Source organism: Aristolochia californica, unplaced genomic scaffold (assembly GCF_029961685.1).
Source record: "Aristolochia californica isolate CCGP_79_NKW_82.1479 unplaced genomic scaffold, dmAriCali1.0.hap1 SCAF_15, whole genome shotgun sequence".
NCBI lineage: Eukaryota > Viridiplantae > Streptophyta > Magnoliopsida > Piperales > Aristolochiaceae > Aristolochia > Aristolochia californica.
Window position 1 is genome coordinate 2139538 of NW_027181826.1, and position 18128 is coordinate 2157665.

Here is an 18128-nt window from a genome sequence, read left to right on the forward strand (position 1 = left end):
AATTATTAAAATTAAAATTAAAACTTGATTTTTTTCTTATTTTATATTTATTTACCATTTCATGCATTCATATCAATGTTTATTTTATATTTTTCTCATTTATATACATTTTAAAGATGAAATAAACATAATAATAATATTATTATAAACATAAAAATGACATTCTTGTAAATAATAAAACCCTTTAAAAAATAAAATATTAAGTGACTTAGGTTTAACCCATTTTCCTTTTAATATTTATTATATTATATCTATTTTAATATTTTTTTAAATGAAAACAAGTGGACACAACCCAATACATGTTATATATAAGTTGACACATACCCGAAAGACTCGAAACTACATAGGATAGAGTCATGGTATATGTGGTATGCATTACACTATCTATACCTCTAAAATCAATATAATGCACCCAATATGCACCATAAATTAGTTATTTTACATTTCAAAATAATTTTAATAAAAATTTATTTATAAATAATAAAAATATAATATTATAATTATACTTTTTACCCTATTAAGAGTGAATAAGAGACAAAAAATATAAACTAATTACATCAATGACATTCTAATTATATCATATCTTACAAGAATACAGGTCGTATGTGAGACAATAAAGCAAGTAAAAGAGCGAATAGAATGATTTGGAATACCATAATGAAGGTCAATCACCCCCATTATTACTTAGACCGGCTCTTTGGATCCTTTGAAAATTTTCCATTTAGACTTGACTTTCGTTATTTACCTCTCTTTGATTTTTTTTAATATTAATTTCATAAAAATTTCTGGCTAGTTAATAAAATTCCTTTATTAATAACTTGTGATTTATAAATGAAAAAATAATGCGTCTGCCGGGAGTCGAACCCGGGTCTATTGCTTGGAAGGCAATTATCCTGACCGTTGGACTACAAACGCCTCATGGGGTTAACTACTGAACTAGACAAAATTGAACCATTTCTTAGTCTGATGATCTTCTGTTCACATTAATAGTGATAGTGAAATAAGGTCTACGTCATATGAGAAGAAGCAGTCACTGCTCACAAATGTCATTCAAGTCTCCATTACTGTTTCAGCAGCCTACTTTCAGTGCCCCGAACGCATACGTTTCTGGGTAAACTGGTCGGCAAAGCAAAACAAACACCCATTTTCTCTCTTTCGTGGTTCTTTGCGGGTGAAATAATAATCAACTCAATCACTGTTCGTATAGTGACAGATCCTTTAGTTCTTGAGACGATCCAGATAAGCAGTTATGGCGGGATTTCATCAAGGGTTCTGAAGCCTTTTCATGGTGGACTTGATTAAAGCTGCCGTTTCTTTTTTGAAGGGTGGATCGAGTGTTCAAAGGCTTAATGATTTCTTCGTTAAAATATCTTAAAAAGATGCTTCCGCATGGGATTGTGTAGTTATTATCAGACAAAATCAAACAGAGAGGATTATTGCCTAATTCCCGTCAGTCAATCTCTTTCCAGCTTTATCTCAACATGCCAACGACGAAGGCAGAAGAAGACCCAGAAGAAAATGAACTACTCCAAATCCTTAGAACGTTTCTTCAATTTTATAGCAGCATGTGTTGATAAGAACAAGATGAGTATTTCCATTAAAATCCAACACAATTAGTTTATACATGTCAGCAAAAATAGAAGACAAAAAAGAACATTACAGACTGATCTGAGAGCTTTTGGAGTCGTAACAAATGGTTATAGCTTATATATGAGAGAAAATAAGAAAAAAAGGAAGAAAAAAAATGCTCAGTGGCTCGGTAGTAACAGCAAAGGAAGAAGAAGAAACCCACGATGAATTTCTCTGCACCTGATCACTCTTTGGAACAACTTTCCCCCCCTTTCTCAGGCATGCAGAGAGAAGAAAGGAGATTCATAGTGAATTTTCATTCAGCTCACTTTGATCTCAACTCGAATCGAAGACCTCAATAAAAAATCAATCCGAAGCTGAAACAACCCACAACACATTTCGCCTCTGCGATAAAAAAAAAAAAAAAAAAGTCCTCAATAATCTGGCATTAGTTGCGTAATTTTGCCTTCTTCCCCAGTCATCACCGGCTCCGTCACCCTCAACCAAATACAGACCGCTGTGAAACTCAAAACCAAGCTCAAAAGGCCACTCCCCAATCCAATCCCCACGATTGCCATGACCGACAAGCCCTTGCTTTTGACAGGCGGCAGGGGGTACCCGTACACATCCTTGTTCCCCTCGAAGGAGCTGGCGTTGAACCTCGGTACATTGCCGCTCTTGTTAGCCAAGAGCACGGGGATGGGCCCTGAGAGGCGGTTGTTGGAGACATCAAAAGAAGATAAGCGGACGAGAAGACCCAATTGCTGCGGAATGGGACCAGTAAGTTGATTATTGTGGAGGTCGATGATGTTGAGGTAAGCGCAGTAGGCGAGCTGAGGCGGGATAGGGCCGATGAGACGGTTGGAGGAGAGGTTGAGAACAGCGAGGTTGACCAGGGACTGGAGATCGGGGGGAATAGGACCGGTAATTTGGTTGGAGGAGAGATCGAGTGTCTGGAGATTGGAGCAGTTGGCAAGGAACGGCGAAATGGTGCCCGAGAGCGAGAGATTGAAAAGAGAGAGCTTGTAGATGCGGCCATTGTTGCAGGTGGCGCCCTGTAGGAAAGAGGTTAAGCCATTGCAAGGGGAAGCGAGGGTCGCGTTGTTCCAGTTGCTAAGAGAGTTCGTCGGGTCGATCAGAGAGTTCCTCAGATTGGTAAGGCACGATTCATCCTCAGGATCTTGTAAAGACAAAGGAAGGCTCCCAGCTGAGAGAACAATGAGAATAAGGAGGAAGCAGCAGACAGCCATGGAACCCCAGCCGGCGGACCAAAGAAGATGGAAACAGAATCACAGAAGCACAAACACACTAAAAAAAACAGAAGAAAGAAAGACAGGTATCGAGCTTCTCTCTCCTCTCACCGGTCTTCCTTTTGTTAATGGATTGAGAAATGGGATGAGAGAGAGACTCAGAGGAAGAAAAAACCCATTTTTGTTATTTCATCCATCAAACTCCTCTTTTTCCATCTCGGATGCTGCAAGAGCCAAAGACCCCTATTCCCTACTGAGAGGACTAGACGGAAGAGCACTGGAAGCTGCTATATTTATATATATACAAAGATGGTAGCTTCTGGGGGAATTTTGAAAAGCTACGGAGGTCTGGTGGTGTTGCTGTCAATGGGGACAAGCCCGCCATGACGACTCTGGTTTTGATTCAGGAGGGCCCAATTGTGTAGCACGCAGGACCGTAATTCCCAGTGGTTCCTTCCCTCTCCCACGTCAACCGTCGGATTCGGAGACGAGCGCTCCCACTAAAATAATCCGAGCGTGAACTGCGCACTGGATCCGTTGAAGCACCACTGTTTTTTCTTAGCCCGCGGCACCATTTTCACCCGTGGCTCGATTTCCAAAAGTAACGAAATAGGAGTAGGGTATGTGGTTGCCGGTACCCGAATCCGATTGAAGATCCGAGTCATTCAGCCTGTGCGACATAATTTATAAGACGTGCGTACAATAACTAAAAGAGTCTGAGTGCGCAGTGCACTCAGCGCAGACCTCATCATGCCGCGAGTGGGTGACCTTTTATTATTTTGACCAAAAATGATTATTATTTTTAATGTTATTTATTTATTTATTTATTATTTGGCACGAATCTTTACCCTTAGATCAAACATCACAGTTGTGGGTCCAGCGTATGCTCGTGTACTTAATCGGGACCGTTCAATCTTTGACAAGATGTTTCAATGGATGAATCAGCTTCAGTGACCGCAGAGTCCAGCGGTTGATTTGGAATTAACCAAAATCAGATGGGCCCACCGGATGAGAAAATGTGATCAAGCTCTCGTGCTCTCAGTGGGCCCGGATCAATGATGACACTACGTGACGGAGATGCGCGCGTGAAAGGCAGAAGGGAGAGGGTCGAAATCTGGAAGGCCCACAGGTCCCACCATCTCGTGCAGTTGACGGTTTGTCTCAAGGAGGTCCTCTCCTCTGTCCGTGGTCCCCAGAGACAACGATCCTAAATGTGGGCCCAGATTATCACTTTTAAATAACTACTTTAATATAGTATTAACAGTAATGAATATAATAAATAAATAAATAAAGTATTTGATTAATAATATAAGATAAATTTTAGTGTAGTATAAATTAATAATATAATTACGAGTTAAAATTAAATTATTAATTTAATTAGTTATAAAAATAAAATACATAAACAAAAATGTATTCTTTTATAATGTCTAATTACTTGATCAAATTTTTACTTTAATAATATTTTAATTATCACTCTTAAATCACTAATTTAATATAGTATTAATAATAATTAATATAATATTTAAATAAATAAAATATTTTATTAATAGCACAAGATAGATTTTAGTGTAGTACCATTAACATAATTAAGAAAAAAATTATTAATTTAATTAATTATAAAAAATTGATTAATCCAGTCGTGTTTTCCAATATCTCCCACCCTTGGCAATCTGGGATGTGAAGTTCCCATCTCACGAAAGATGGATTTATTCATCAACACAAGTGGTCAAATCCTACCCGAACTGTTCTTTCTAGTATCATCAACTGGTTCCCAACCAGATAAATTCATCATGCTATTGTTACAAGCAAGAGGAATAGCATTGACAAGTAGAAGAATTTGCAGATCTCCGAACAACATAAAAGCTGTAAAAAAGAGCATCGGAGGAAGAAAATTGCTTCTGAATCTTGTAGACCTTATAACACCACAGACTTAGGTCAGGTAGATATGAGATTTAACTGAAATTATCAATGGAAGAAATGGTTAACTGAGTTGTGTGAAACAAATGTAAATTTTGCTTTCCAGTGGAAAAATACTGCCAACTACTCTATTTTGCTCTTACTCTTGGAGAAAATTTGCAAACTGTTTACATAAATCCACTGACACGATGTTACTGAGTAGTCTTTCTACAAAAAAGATATTGGAAAACAATGGGAAAAAAGTCATTAGAGTCAAACTTCTGTTCCCTTAAAAAAAACTAAATATTAGCAATTAAACTCACAAATATAGTCACAAATTGTTAACATCATGAAGTGGAATATAAAGGAGATCACCCTAGCAATTGAAGTCGAATGATTGTCCATCCACACACACTCACTTTCTATCAGCAAGGGCATTATGGAGTGATCCCAACCCTCTTCTCTCTGCTTTTCATTTTCCAATTTTTGTAGCACACCAGTTTTTTTTTTTTTTTTTTTTTTTGAGAGGGGCGTGGCGCAATTCGAACTCGCGATCTGATGCACCTAATGTAAACAGAATACCACTAGACCAAACGGCCTTAGGTTAGCACAACAGTCTTACTTTCCAACCCCACTTGATAATTTTTTCCCAGCTACCTTATTCGAAATAACTGAAATCAAAGAATCAGTATCAAATAATATGAACATATCTACTTTAGTTTGGACCACTACGGATTTTCTCTAGCTCAATGAATACTGTATATAAGAATCTAAGTTATCTTCTGAATCTTGTAGTCCTTATAAACCTCTCAATCACACTAACATTTTTTGGTAGGATCTTTTCTATATCCAAGTTCAGTTCATGGTTGACTGTCAAAAATATCATATAGAGAAGCTGTGGAATGCAATTGGGTGATCTACGTAAAGACCATACCTTTACCACTTCAAAGAGACATTGAGCATTGTTGATCATCTCATAAAGGATTACAGCTTTGCCAGTTATCTACAAAATAAAAAAGCAAATAAATGAGTTGGAACTATAATTAAAGAGTTAAATAGTGCTTACTAATTAAAACTAACAAATTACCCCATTGCACCTTAGAACAAGATCTTGAAGAAACCTCATTCTTCACAAATATTTTTCCTTCTCCTCTGTATAAGAATGAAATTCAAATTTAAAACTTCAAATGCAAGAAGATGCGCTATAAGAAAGTTGTATGATCTTGCACTCACTCTTTTTGCACAGCTATGACTAGTTGCTCTAACATGAATATAATATTTTTTAGGTGCATCCCTCTTTTCAGAGCTCTCCTTCGCTTGCTTGGCGTATGACTTTTGGGAGTCAGCTACCAGGCTTTGTGCGCTTTTCTGTTCTTTCTGTTCCTCCTCTTCTATGTTCTTCTCAGCTTCATTAGATGCACATGTTACTTATTCCACTCTGTCTTTCAGCATGCTTTTGTTCCTTTCATGAAAAGAAAAGATAACAATTCATGTTAAAGAGATTGACTGGCCTCTGTGAAAATATACTTTGATAACAATAGGGATAGATTCTTAAGAAAACTGAAATATGGAAACATAAAATATATAAGAAGACTATCACATACATTTAACAGTCACATAACCTTTTGGAGTTATACCTTCAAAAGAAACATGTAGCAAGAATAAAATGAAATATTTGTAGCCCAAAGGATGCTTTCAATGTTAGAGGCCAGCTTCTTCAGATAAGATTGGCTGAAGCACGGAAGTCTTTATATGGCTTGAAGCTATCCTGCCATTTTGAATGCTGTTTCTCTAAACACTTGAACAGCTTAAGCTCCTTGGGTGAAAATTTATAGTTTGGAGCATCCAAGCTCAACTTTACTGGACACAGATCATCAAACATTTCCAGTCCAACATATTCTTTCTGATCATCTGAAGAAGAGTTCTTTTCTCGTTTTTGGCAAATGAGTGTAGCAAATTTCTTGTCCTTCAAAACGGGTTCTTGCACTTGATCCATTTGACTGGCTTTTTCTTTCACTGCATCACCATATAAATTCACCAGGGGCTCATGCAAAAAGAAGGGTTGTTCATCATCCATCACTTGTGAAAATGAACCTTCCTTGGAGAGAGAGATGCTACCACTCCAATGATGAAACATATTGTCAACTGCATTAGCAACTTCATTGCAAACTTTGTCCACTTCTTCCTTGATATCAGAACAGCAGTTATCTTGACCAACATGCTGAAGGGTATATAGCAAAGGTAGAGGCAGCACCGGCCCCACAATATTATCACACTGCAGTTTTTCACTTGACAATCCATCACTTTCCTTTTCAACGTGCTTTCTTGACCATTTCTCAATTCTACCAGAAGGCCAACTCAAATAAGATAATGGCAACTGCAAGTACTCAAGGCTAGAAATATTTAAGAGGAACTCTAAGCGGCCCATCTTCTTTTGCTCCCCTTTGAGATCTGAGCGCCTAACAAAAGCCAATTGGACAAGCTCTAAAGGCAAACCAGCCCATATTCTCCTACATGCAATCTCATGAAAGCTGGTGGGAAATGTTATTTCATGCTGAAATTCAGAGAAAGCCAGGTAAGACCCAGTTTGAGAAACTTGTGTAGTCTTAAAAACATCCGACAAAGGCAGCTTCTGGTTACTGGATATATTTTTAATTGAAAACCCTTCAAAATGCATCTTTGTCTCATATGCAAGGTTGCCATTCAAATAGCAGAAAAGATAATCCAACTTTAGATAATTAAGTTTGAAGGAGAAGTCATGTACATGATCCAGAGGGATTGAGTCAGTACAACACGATAAGGAATGTTCTCTGCATTTTGATTTCATAACAGGGAAGTTCCGTGAGGCTTGGTACTTTTGGGATTCAAGTCTTCCAGATGAGATAAGTCTAATCAATGTGAAACCACCAAGACCATTTGATTCATGAGTGTTCTCCAACAGAGAACTGGAAAGGATAACAAATCCCAAAACTATCTCTTTCTTCTGCCAAGAATCAATTCCAACTGAATGCCTACACTTTGAAAAATCTTCTTTTACAAGGCAATCACCACACTCACATGGGTAACCCAGCAACGACAAATTTGAAGGTAGGCCCCAAGCATAAAAGGCATGACCAGGATTGCTGAATTTTGAAGCTACAGAAGCATCTGATGACAATAAAGGTCCATAGCAATATACATTGAATTCAGATTTCCAAAGGGATCCCAACAAAATAGCAAAACCTGATTCAGAAGCCCTACTGAATTCACTGTCTTTAGATGTAGGCCTCAATTCTGATAATTTAAACATTTGAATGTTGATAGGACCATCAAGGCCATGGTCCCATTGCAATATAGGAATTAATGGCTGTCTGATATCAAAAAGTAACAAATGGAACTTTGTAGCCACCGAAAAACAGAAGTCATCAAATTTTGCTCCACAAAATGCAATAAAACAATCTCCTTCCCCTAAATGATGCTTAACCGAATCACAAAATTCAATTTTTGCTAGAACAGTCAAATTGCTTTCCTTGCACCTAAAATCAAGTAAAAACACAACATCTGAACGAGCAACAATTAGAACTCGCGGATGCCAACCGAATTCAACACCCAACCAACTCGTGCTCACCTCCTTCTCCAAGCCAAAAATATTGTCACTGTTTAGAGGAACCCTTACCCTTCTCCCAAGCAATTTTACTGGTCGCCTAAAAAACCCAGAGCAGTGATTCAAATCAAACAAACGCAATTCTCCTGTCTCCAACAAGACCATGCTTTCTTCTTGCAGGTGTTGGCTCCAACAAACATGAACAAAACAACTTTTAAACTCTGAAAAACCTACATGAACTAAAACTGGAGCCTCCAAATGACCACAAGAGACCTTGCTTTCAATCCTATACCAGTAAACAGTGTAAAGTGTACAAGCTGCCAAGTACCCTTCAGTTACACAATTACCTGAAGCAGTTGTAGTGTTTTCTACACAGGAAACAGCAATTTTAAGAATTTGGTAACCAAACCGAGGGCAAACTGTACGGATCTCACTAGCAGAATCAGACTCTGTTACTCTAATTGTTTGGTCTTGGGAAGACAGGACAACATAGCTGATAGAATCTAGGTTTTTGCCACTGGTGAAGAAAAGAATGAACTCGCCATTGGACCAATGCAAAACATGGAGAGAATTCTGTTGGATTGGTGTTGGGGGATCCAATGAGGAAGCATCAATGGCCAAAGAGGAGAGAAGTGACAAAGGGATGAAGGAGTCAGAGCAGAAACGGGAAATAGTGGCAGGTGGAGGAGGTGGAGAGAAGAGATTGTTTAAGCATAAGAGGATTTTTGGTTCAAGATTTTGAAGTGAAGGGTGAAAAAGCAAAGGACCCAAAGAGGACAAGTTAGGCAAGAGGAGGCGTGGCGACCTAAACACAAATGATGATGACCACAAGGATTTCCAATCTTCAGAAAAATCCATGGTTAAGTTGAACCCAGCTTTTCTTCTTCAAACTCTTTGTGTTGGTCTTCTAGCCCAGGAAGATTAAAAGCTTTTGGAATTGACCTACAATAAACATAACGTCCGTAATTTTTTATATCAAATGGATAATCTAAAGGCAATAGATGCTTAAATACACATCTATAAATTGTAATTAGTAGAAAAATCGACCATCGAAACAGTAAAATATTATAGCTTTCACCCCAAAGACGAGAATCTACAAAACAAGCAAGACCAGACATAAACTATTTCATAGTATCCACCAGAAGAATTAGGTAAGTCCAAAAAAGACAAAATATATCTATTCTTTATCCCGACAAAAAGCTGTATATAAAATCAAACAAACATAAAGAGTTTGGGACTCATAAACAACAAAAGTAGTGCATTAATAGGGTTGGAGATTTAGGGTTTATGGTTTGTGGTCTAGAGCTTAGGGTTTAGGGTAATCGTGTTAGGGTTTGGGCTAGGGGTTTAGGGTAATTGTGTTAGTGTTAGGGTTTAGGGGTTTGGATTAGGGAAATCAAGGTAGGGTTAGGGGTAGGGCTTAGGGGGTAATCCATCAATCAAAGAATCCTCAGTACAGTGCAATTAAATTAAATTAACAGAAATTAAATTCAACAAATCATCAATTAACATAAATTCAATTAAATTAATCATAATATAAAATTAAATCAACTAATACAATTAAATACAGAAACTAAATCATAACAGCAATTAATTTCACTTAAAGCAATACAAAATTTAAAATCATACAGATATTCAAAATCAATACAGAAATTTCAATTTCAATTTAATTTTTTTTATTCAATATCATCAATTCAATGAAATAACACAGAGTTTATTAACAGAAATGAATTCATTATCAATCCAATTTCACTAAATTTATTAATTCATTATTAACGGAATTTATTAAACTAAACATTCAATGTCAACCAAACACAGAAATTATATCGAACAATTACAGAGGAAACCCTAAATTTCGCAGAAATTAAAAAAAATCACAGATTAGAGCTGGACTACAATACCTCTGGTAAGATGTGAGAGGTTTTTGAATTTTGGGTTACAGAAATTGAGAGAAATTTAGGGTTGAGGGTTCAATATAGGGGGGCAGCGAGGATGATATGAGAGAAATTAGGGTTGGGGTCTCAGAGAGGGGCGGCGAGGTTGTGATGAGAGAAATTTAGGGGCCGAAAGAGGGCCGGCGAGAGAAAGAGACAGCGGGAAAAGTGATCTGGAGGGGCACGGTTGAAGCAGACATGAAGAGAGACGGCTGAAACAAAGAGGAAGAGAACCCGAGGAGGGACGAGGACACAAAGGAGAACCGGAGAGAGGGTTGGTAGGAAGAGAAGAGGCGACCGACGGCGAGCGCAGGTAGAGGAGAGTGGAGAGTGGAGAGCGCGAGTCAGAAGGGATACGAAGCGAGAAGGGAGCGTGGGAGGGGTGGGCATCGGGTCGGGTCGTACCGGAAACCCGATCCGACCCGAAAAACTCGGGTTCGAGTTTCTAATTCACCTCTCGGGTCGGTGACGGGGCGGAAAAATACCTGTCGGGTTTTGGCTCGGAAACGGGTTTTTTAAAATCCGATTCGACCCGACCGAACTTGACACACATAAGAGAGAGATAAAATGAGGTTGAGATGGGTCAGGTTTAAATCGGGTTTACGGATTTTTATTAATAAAATACTCTTGAAAGATTTAACCTTATTAAGATAGTTTTTATTTAAATTGTAATTAATAAAATAAGATAAATAATTTAAAATTTAAAAATAATATTAACATATTTACTTTTATAATATTTAGATACTTAATCAAATTCTAACTTTTACAATATCTAAATTCTCACTCTTTAATTTATAATTTAATATAATATTAAAAGTCATGAATATATATAAATAAATAAATAAGATATTTTTTTATATAAAATACTTTGATAGATTAAAATTTTATAAGATGGTTTTTAACTTTTTATTAACAAAATCATATAGATTTTAGTTTTAGTCTAAATTAATAAAATAATTAAAAATTGAAATAAAAATATTAATTTAATTAAATATAAAAATAGAATACTTAAACAAAAATATTTACTTTTATAATACTATCCTCCTCCTCTAAGCACTACAATCGGAGCAAACACCATTTTGAATAGGGGCAGGATTACTAATCCCTTTTATGTAATGGAGGCAGGAGATGAAATGCTAACAGCTTTTCACAATTATGAACTCTCTTCAAAGATCATAAAACTACAACATTCCTTTTTTTTTTTTGTTGTCTCTTTTCTTCTCCAATTGAGAAACCAAACACAAACAGAACAACAAACATTTCTTACAAACTTCTGATAAAATCATCTGCATCTCCTTGCTATACATGGTTTAAATCTATCTAGAAAATTCTTCTGCCAAAAAAATTGAAGAACAAACGGTTAGGAGCTGCTGAACTATACAACTCACAAGAATCTGTTTGGTATCCATGCCAAGGACCAAGCTATGTTTCGGTTCTGGCGACTGAATGACCAGATTTTTATCGAATGAAGAACACAATTGGTATCATCCTCTTCATCTCTTGCCTGAAGAGAGATTTTTTCTTTTTCTTTTCTTAGAAGCATCACATTTCTGCTTCCATGTTGCCAACAAGATTTAAAGAGATTGTTACACAAACAGTAATTTGAACCGAATATCCATCTTAAATTAATCTTTTCCATTACCTTGCAGCTCACTATTGTCAGGAGGTGCATTAGAAATGAACCCCATTTGCTGAACAATGCTTTGAAGCTCATCATTCCACATACCTAGCATCTGCAAGTACTAAATTCATTAATTAGGATAATTACTATTTTTTCACAAAAGAAGAGGTTGCAGCAAGACTAAGTGAAGAGTTGATTGCTTCATAAGTCAAGGTTCAGAAATTTCATCCCAAACACATTTTACCACCATCAGTGCCAGTAGCTGCTTCCTAAAGATAAAGTTGTTGACACATTCATACAGTGAAGGTGGTCCTACTGGTAAACTTATCTTATCAATGAAGCATTTATCCAATCGATGTTGTACAAAAATCAAGTCAATTTCACCCAATAAACGGAATTCCGCATGTTGTGTTCTACCAATCTCCTTATGAAAAGGGGTTAGAAATTACCTGTGGCATAGTGGGAAACTGAGGGTTCACAGCTTTAAACGCTTCACTAGAATTATCAATACTTCCAACTACCATTCTTTCTTGTAAGGCACCCTGTGGTGGTCCAAGCATAAGTGGGTTAGAGGAACTCATTCCAGGGGCAAATTTGAGAACAGCCACAGTTCCCGTTTGCGAGGGGAGAATCTACATTGAATGTTCAAGTAAAGTCTATTTTAGATTACGGATTAAATGAAGAAAAAGTAATTATAGTTTCACATAAAGCACTGAATTAAACTTACATCTTTTGATAGAATCCTTTCTATATCAAAGTTCAGTTCAGGGTTGACCGTAGCGAGTTTCATCGAAAGAAACTGTTTAATTGCAAGACAAGTAACAAAAAGGAAAGTCACTTAGGTCATAAAAATTCATTGAGCTGATTTCCTCTCAAGAATACAGAATACAGAACATAGTCACATACAGCACCAGAATACAAAATCTTTGACAGAAATAACTGTAACTAACAAAATTGAGTATTTGTTCAAGTTCTACATGAAGACTATACCTCAACCTGTTGTTGGAGAGATTGCACGTAATTGATTATCTCATCAAGCATTACTGCTTTGCCAGTTATCTACCAAGTAAACAAGCAAACAAATGACTGCAAACTGTAATTCAAGACTTAATTAACACATTCTAGGCAAGTACTACCAAACTACCTTGTTGCACCCTGGTACAAGATCTTGAAGAAACCTCATTCTTTCACTAATCTTTTCTCTTCTCACCTGTAAATGAATGTAAATCAAATTCAGGTCTCCCAGGGCAGGAAGATGTGCAATAAAAACGTTGAATGAGCACCAACTCACTCTTTCTGCAAGGCTATGGCTATTAGTAGCCTGTCCTCGCCTTGCTCTAACATGAATGTAATCTTCTTTTGGTGCATCCCCATTTTGAGAACACTCCTTAGCTTGTTTGATACATGGCTTTTGGGAATTTGCTCCCGGGCTTTGTTCAGTTTTCTGTTTCTTATCATCTTCGTCCTTCTCATCTTCATTAGTGGCGCAGGTTACATCTTTCACAATCTCCCTTTCAGCAATCTTGAGACAAACCAAACCAAAACAAAATAAACAACTAAAGGCTAAACAACAACTTTAAAATTGTATAGATAGCTCACCTGAATGTCATCCAAGTTGTAATAATTGATCCTTTTTCTTTTCTTTCCATGATCATTAATTGAGGCTGCTTCTTGATTGTTTGCCCCATGATCATTAGGGCTGTGAGTGATGCCTCTGTATCCTCCACCAGGATCCATATTCCCACTATTCTTATTCACTGAAGTGTTCTCAATTCCACACTCTTTGTTCTTTGGAAAATTTGGGGGAGAAACGGAGCTGGCAATCAGCCTACACTCAGATAGACCAAATGAACCAACGATATCTGGAAATATCCCATTGCCTGTGGAAGAAAGCCTGGGGCACTCAAGCAGGTGAGGAGTACCATCAGTTACATGGTTTTCCAACCCACAATCATTACTGTAGGAAAAAAGATCTCTCTGGTGACGAGCAGTCACTGGGACAAGCGGGTCCCAACTAGTACCTAAGAAGGACTCTGGCCCTGTGGAAGAGGAGCAAGGATTACTCTGCATATCACAAATCTGCATTGAGCTCATTGCCAAGAAAGACCCGGAAGACTGACAATTCACAAAGCTTCCACTTCTGCGTTCAATATCAAATTCAGTATTATTTCCTGAGGCCATTGCTGAAATTCACAAGTAGCTGCAGAAATTTTTAACACGGACCCACTTGACAGAAAACTTGCAATTCTGCTCTACCAACTGATAGCAACCGACTGTGGAGTATCTGAGGACGAACGAAGATCTAAATCTAAAGAGAAAAGGATTTAGTTTGACTGAAATTTCTTGCGGTACTCAACAAGGAACAAACTGGTTTGGCAGCTTTACCGCCCAGAGAGTAGTGAAAGCAAAAGCCAGAAAGCAAAGGGAGGGAAACAAAGCGTGGAAGCATATCATCTTACGATTCATCCACCGTCTAAGTTCACTTTAAATCCATCCTAAGATCAAGCCTACTGGGATGTTAAATGCCCCACAGACAAGAAAGTGAACCTTTCAGAGCATAAAGGAGACAAAGATGAAAAGAATGGCATTAGTTAACAGCTCACCGAACTAGCCAAAAGGAAAGCAGATTCCTTCTTTTCCCTCGACAGCTTCAAGTAACAGGTGCTAACCTCAAAACCGAGAAACACCATTGATGCTAATTTCCTGAATTCCCATCTGTCCCTTCAAATTTTGCAAGCGCAATTCTTCTTCGCCGTAAACCGAAAGGAGGAGAAATTTTTTCACAGCTTCGAAAACGATCTAAAATGGAAACAATCGGAACACAGTTAAGGTCTAGTTGAATGAAAACCAGACCTCTTTTTTCAGATGGCAGAGAACCAACCAATAGTATCAAAATCTCGAGGAAATCATAAAAAATGACAGATGGGTATTTGCATAAACAGTAAACGGGGTCTGCATAAACAGTAAAGGCATCGAGTTCTAACAGAAAATGTGGAAATCCAAAAACGAATGGAGGTTTTGGGGTAGTTACCTGCAAAAGTGGGTGAATTATATGCGTTTGAATGATTAACCACTGCCAACAGCTCTGTGTAAAAAATTTAAAAAATTAATCTTCCCTCACTTTTGGCCACTGTATTTCTTGAATTTTTTTCTGATGTTCTTCTCTTGAAGGCCAAGATTGATATCTTTTACTGACAGATTACAAACTATCCAACAGACCCTTTGCTGTCCTACACTCATTTTTCTCACTGACAACCCACATAACCTTTGGCTCTTATATCATCTCCCCAGCCTTAACCTTTTGCATCCAACTATTTCATATAGTTTTTCTGTCCATTCACACAACAGATGGAATCTTATCATCTTTTTACCTCCTTGTCCTAATACGATTTCCAGCTGGTACAGTGGCAGTTGTTCGTCTTCCTCACAGAGTCAAAGGGTAGATAGCCCTGGCAAATGGCAATGCATTCGGGCCCTTTTCCCATCCCAAGGATTTTATTAGGTACACTTCAAAGCCCTCGGTCTCCATTCATGAACCACTTAATCCAACGGCTCTAACTGCAACTCTGCCCCGCTATCCTAGTTGCAGAAGAAGGAATTATATTTGCAAGCAGCTGGAGAGCATCTGAAGTCTGATGATGACCTGTTCATTGACCATGGATCCAGTGATTTGCCTTGCAAGTCACGGAGGCGACCCCATTATGGGAAGAGTGCCCCCATTCTCCCTCAGTTTTTATTGTAGTACCATTTGGGAATATCTGCTTCTTATGCGCCTCTCTGTAAGCATTTCACAGATTCTCAAATGGTTGCCTCCATTCCATTGATTGACCCAAACATGACAATTCTTAGTGGAAATATGTAATGGGTCCAGATAAATCACACTGATTGGCAAATACCAATCACATTTGTCTTAAATAAAGTATGATTCTTTAATTGCCCCAAATAACTGTGATGCAAACCTTCACCTCCTAGATCAGTGGACAGAAATTGATTTCTTTGTATAAATGTATCTTTACGAGGCAACACAGGTCGATGAGAGGAGAGACAAGAGAGCAGGAGAACTGCCAGATTCAATGGCCAGAATTTCGGCTTAATCGCGGGACACCTTGGGAAACATCTCAATCGATCAAACAGGATGACTTCATCTTCTCCACCTCCTGTCATATCGGAGCTGTGCTGCACTCAAAATCTAAATCAAATTCTCACAATTCTAGAGACCTTGATAATTTCTCTTTTGACTTTGTAGTTGTTCTCAATGTTCAAAAAGCTTATTAAGAGAGTCAGATGATGTCGAAGACTATGATCGGTTAGGAAAAGGACTAAAAATCAAACCAAAGAAATTACAACAATCAACCTAAGTCCTCGACGTGTTTTTTTTTTATAAGGATGTTACAGAATCACGATTGAGTTTCACTTTATTTATATTTTCAAACAAATATAAGAACTTTGCTAAGGAGGTAGTGGGTTACAAGGACTAATTTTGTTTATTAAATCATAGATGTAGCTTATGATAAGTCCACCCCCTCCCATCTCTGCTCTTCTGAAACTGGTTCTCTTTCCATGAGAAACACAGCAAATTCGTACACTCTGATTGAGGTAAAAGAAGCCCCAATAATTTAGAAGCTGCCTTTGTTTCATAGGAAACAGAAAGGGCCGCTTCGTGTCAGATCATGGGTATGGGCTGTTAGTTGTCATTCCAGAAGGTGATTCGACTAAGCGTGGACAAGGGAATCATCATCAGCACTTGTCCTGTTCATAAAGGAGGGACGAGGGAATGGGCATGGTGAGCTTTGATGATTACTGTTGCAGAACTTTCATGTGCTTTACATCTACTGTGTGAATGCACAGTACGGTGACCATTCAGTTATATGGAAAAGGTTCATGTCATGATGGGCGCTCGACATTAAAAGTAATTTCCTGCTCTGGTCCTGAAGTACGGATTCCTCTGTGACAGGAGGAAGAAGAGATTGAGATCCCAACAGGAGGTTCGATGGTGTATCTTTCTTGATATTCTAGTCTGTGCTTCCTAATCCCCATTTACAGAAGCAGCTGATAACCACTAAATGAGAATCATTTTTTTTGCTGCAATGGAATTTTGGTTAGATAACGGAAACTGAACGTGGGATCAAGTCTGCCAACCCCGGTTACTCGGAACCAGGAATAAGAACCCTTGGCGAAAAGACAAGATTCAGGCTTGGAGACCATTAGAAATTCATGAAAACTACAAAAAAATTCCATAAATCCCAACCCCTTCTTTCTTCTTTCTCGAGTTTGAAGGGAGTAAACTACCTAACAGCGGCGTTCCAAGAGAAGTCTCAGCAATGACATGGCAGAATTTTAATCAAAGAGAAAACCTCTTTTTCCTTCTTCTGGATTTCCTACACTTAATGTTAATGGTGTGAAGGGATGTCTGGCATATCCCGCACCGCCGGCACAACACAGTGGACATCCTGGAAAGAAAATTCCAAACAGGAAGAAGAATGATTTGAAGAAATGACATACAGTTCTTTCAATTGCATCCGAACCCATCATTCCTGCAAAAGAAATACTCCAGCAAACATTCAAATTCTTTTCTGCATACACACCCCATCTTTCATTTGAATTTTCAATTTTGGTCCTATTAACTGTTGAAGATTCCTGTTGAATTCTGTAGCAAATACTCTTGTTTTGGGTGTCATCAGGTTCTCAGATACTGTATCAACCGATACCTTATGAGCAGTGCTAAAAATCAAGCCAATTGCTGCTTTGAATATCAGTGCAATAACTCTGTTGTAAATCAAACAGAACTGTTTTAAATATCAGTGACACACTGTCACCAGCCTCATGTCAAAATGACACTTGAGCTATGTGATAAGCACTCGGAGCACATAACCTGCAAATTTTTTACTGGAGATGGATATGGAAACTGAAGCGAGGAACACCGCGAATTGCATAGAAAGAAGAGAAAGACGAAATTAAATATACAGATCACATCTTTTTATTTACAATTTCGCTAAGAATCCAACTGCAAATAAGCTAAAAGCTGATCTCATAAGAGTGTTCAGTAAGCTTCCAACACACTGAAGAATGATTTTCAGAAGCCTCCAAAAGGAAGTACAAGCAAAGCAAATTAAACAAAAGGCAACAACTAAAGCCCAACAACCACATTACTCATGATTAAGTGGAATAATCAACAAGAAGACGTCTGTGAACCCAATTAAGATTTTTGAAGAACACAAAAAAATGATTTCTGGTTCAAAATTTCATATTTGGGAAGAGAGCTATGATCATGATAA

General features: G+C 37.8%; 3 protein-coding genes and 1 non-coding gene across 16 annotated transcripts; all 4 read right to left on the reverse strand.

Annotated features, from left to right (window-relative positions):
- Positions 1-843: 843 nt before the first annotated feature.
- Positions 844-915, reverse strand: TRNAG-UCC (transfer RNA glycine (anticodon UCC)). Its single transcript has one exon. It is a non-coding gene; the product is annotated as a tRNA-Gly (tRNA).
- An 821-nt stretch (positions 916-1736) lies between these two features.
- Positions 1737-3141, reverse strand: LOC137951401 (receptor-like protein 44). The gene has a single exon (XM_068798032.1). The coding sequence runs from the start codon at positions 2817-2819 to the stop codon at positions 2004-2006; it is 816 nt and encodes a 271-aa protein (XP_068654133.1). The 5' UTR covers positions 2820-3141; the 3' UTR covers positions 1737-2003.
- Positions 3142-4561: 1420 nt separating this feature from the next.
- LOC137951400 (uncharacterized) lies at positions 4562-10550 on the reverse strand. Of its 11 annotated transcripts, none has more exons than XM_068798031.1 (7): positions 10200-10550; positions 6353-9240; positions 5949-6177; positions 5803-5867; positions 5650-5718; positions 4880-4943; positions 4562-4775 (listed from the first exon to the last, which is right to left on the reverse strand). In XM_068798031.1, exon 2 carries the CDS (start codon positions 9154-9156, stop codon positions 6433-6435), a length of 2724 nt encoding a protein of 907 aa, XP_068654132.1. In that variant the 5' UTR covers positions 9157-9240; positions 10200-10550; the 3' UTR covers positions 4562-4775; positions 4880-4943; positions 5650-5718; positions 5803-5867; positions 5949-6177; positions 6353-6432. The 11 variants fall into 11 exon arrangements, with proteins under 11 accessions (XP_068654132.1, XP_068654127.1, XP_068654130.1 ...); XM_068798026.1 differs by having other exon boundaries at positions 5091-5718; XM_068798029.1 differs by lacking the exon at positions 4562-4775 and having other exon boundaries at positions 4801-4943; positions 5135-5718.
- An 833-nt stretch (positions 10551-11383) lies between these two features.
- LOC137951878 (transcription factor bHLH49-like) lies at positions 11384-14774 on the reverse strand. 3 transcript variants are annotated; one of them, XM_068798845.1, is made up of 8 exons: positions 13453-14770; positions 13145-13375; positions 12998-13063; positions 12844-12912; positions 12581-12652; positions 12303-12485; positions 11875-11965; positions 11384-11782 (listed from the first exon to the last, which is right to left on the reverse strand). In XM_068798845.1, exons 1-8 carry the CDS (start codon positions 14032-14034, stop codon positions 11775-11777), a joined length of 1302 nt encoding a protein of 433 aa, XP_068654946.1. In that variant the 5' UTR covers positions 14035-14770; the 3' UTR covers positions 11384-11774. The 3 variants fall into 3 exon arrangements, with proteins under 3 accessions (XP_068654946.1, XP_068654947.1, XP_068654945.1); XM_068798846.1 differs by having other exon boundaries at positions 11384-11965; positions 12303-12395; positions 13453-14774; XM_068798844.1 differs by having other exon boundaries at positions 11384-11965.
- Between the last annotated feature and the right edge of the window lie 3354 nt (positions 14775-18128).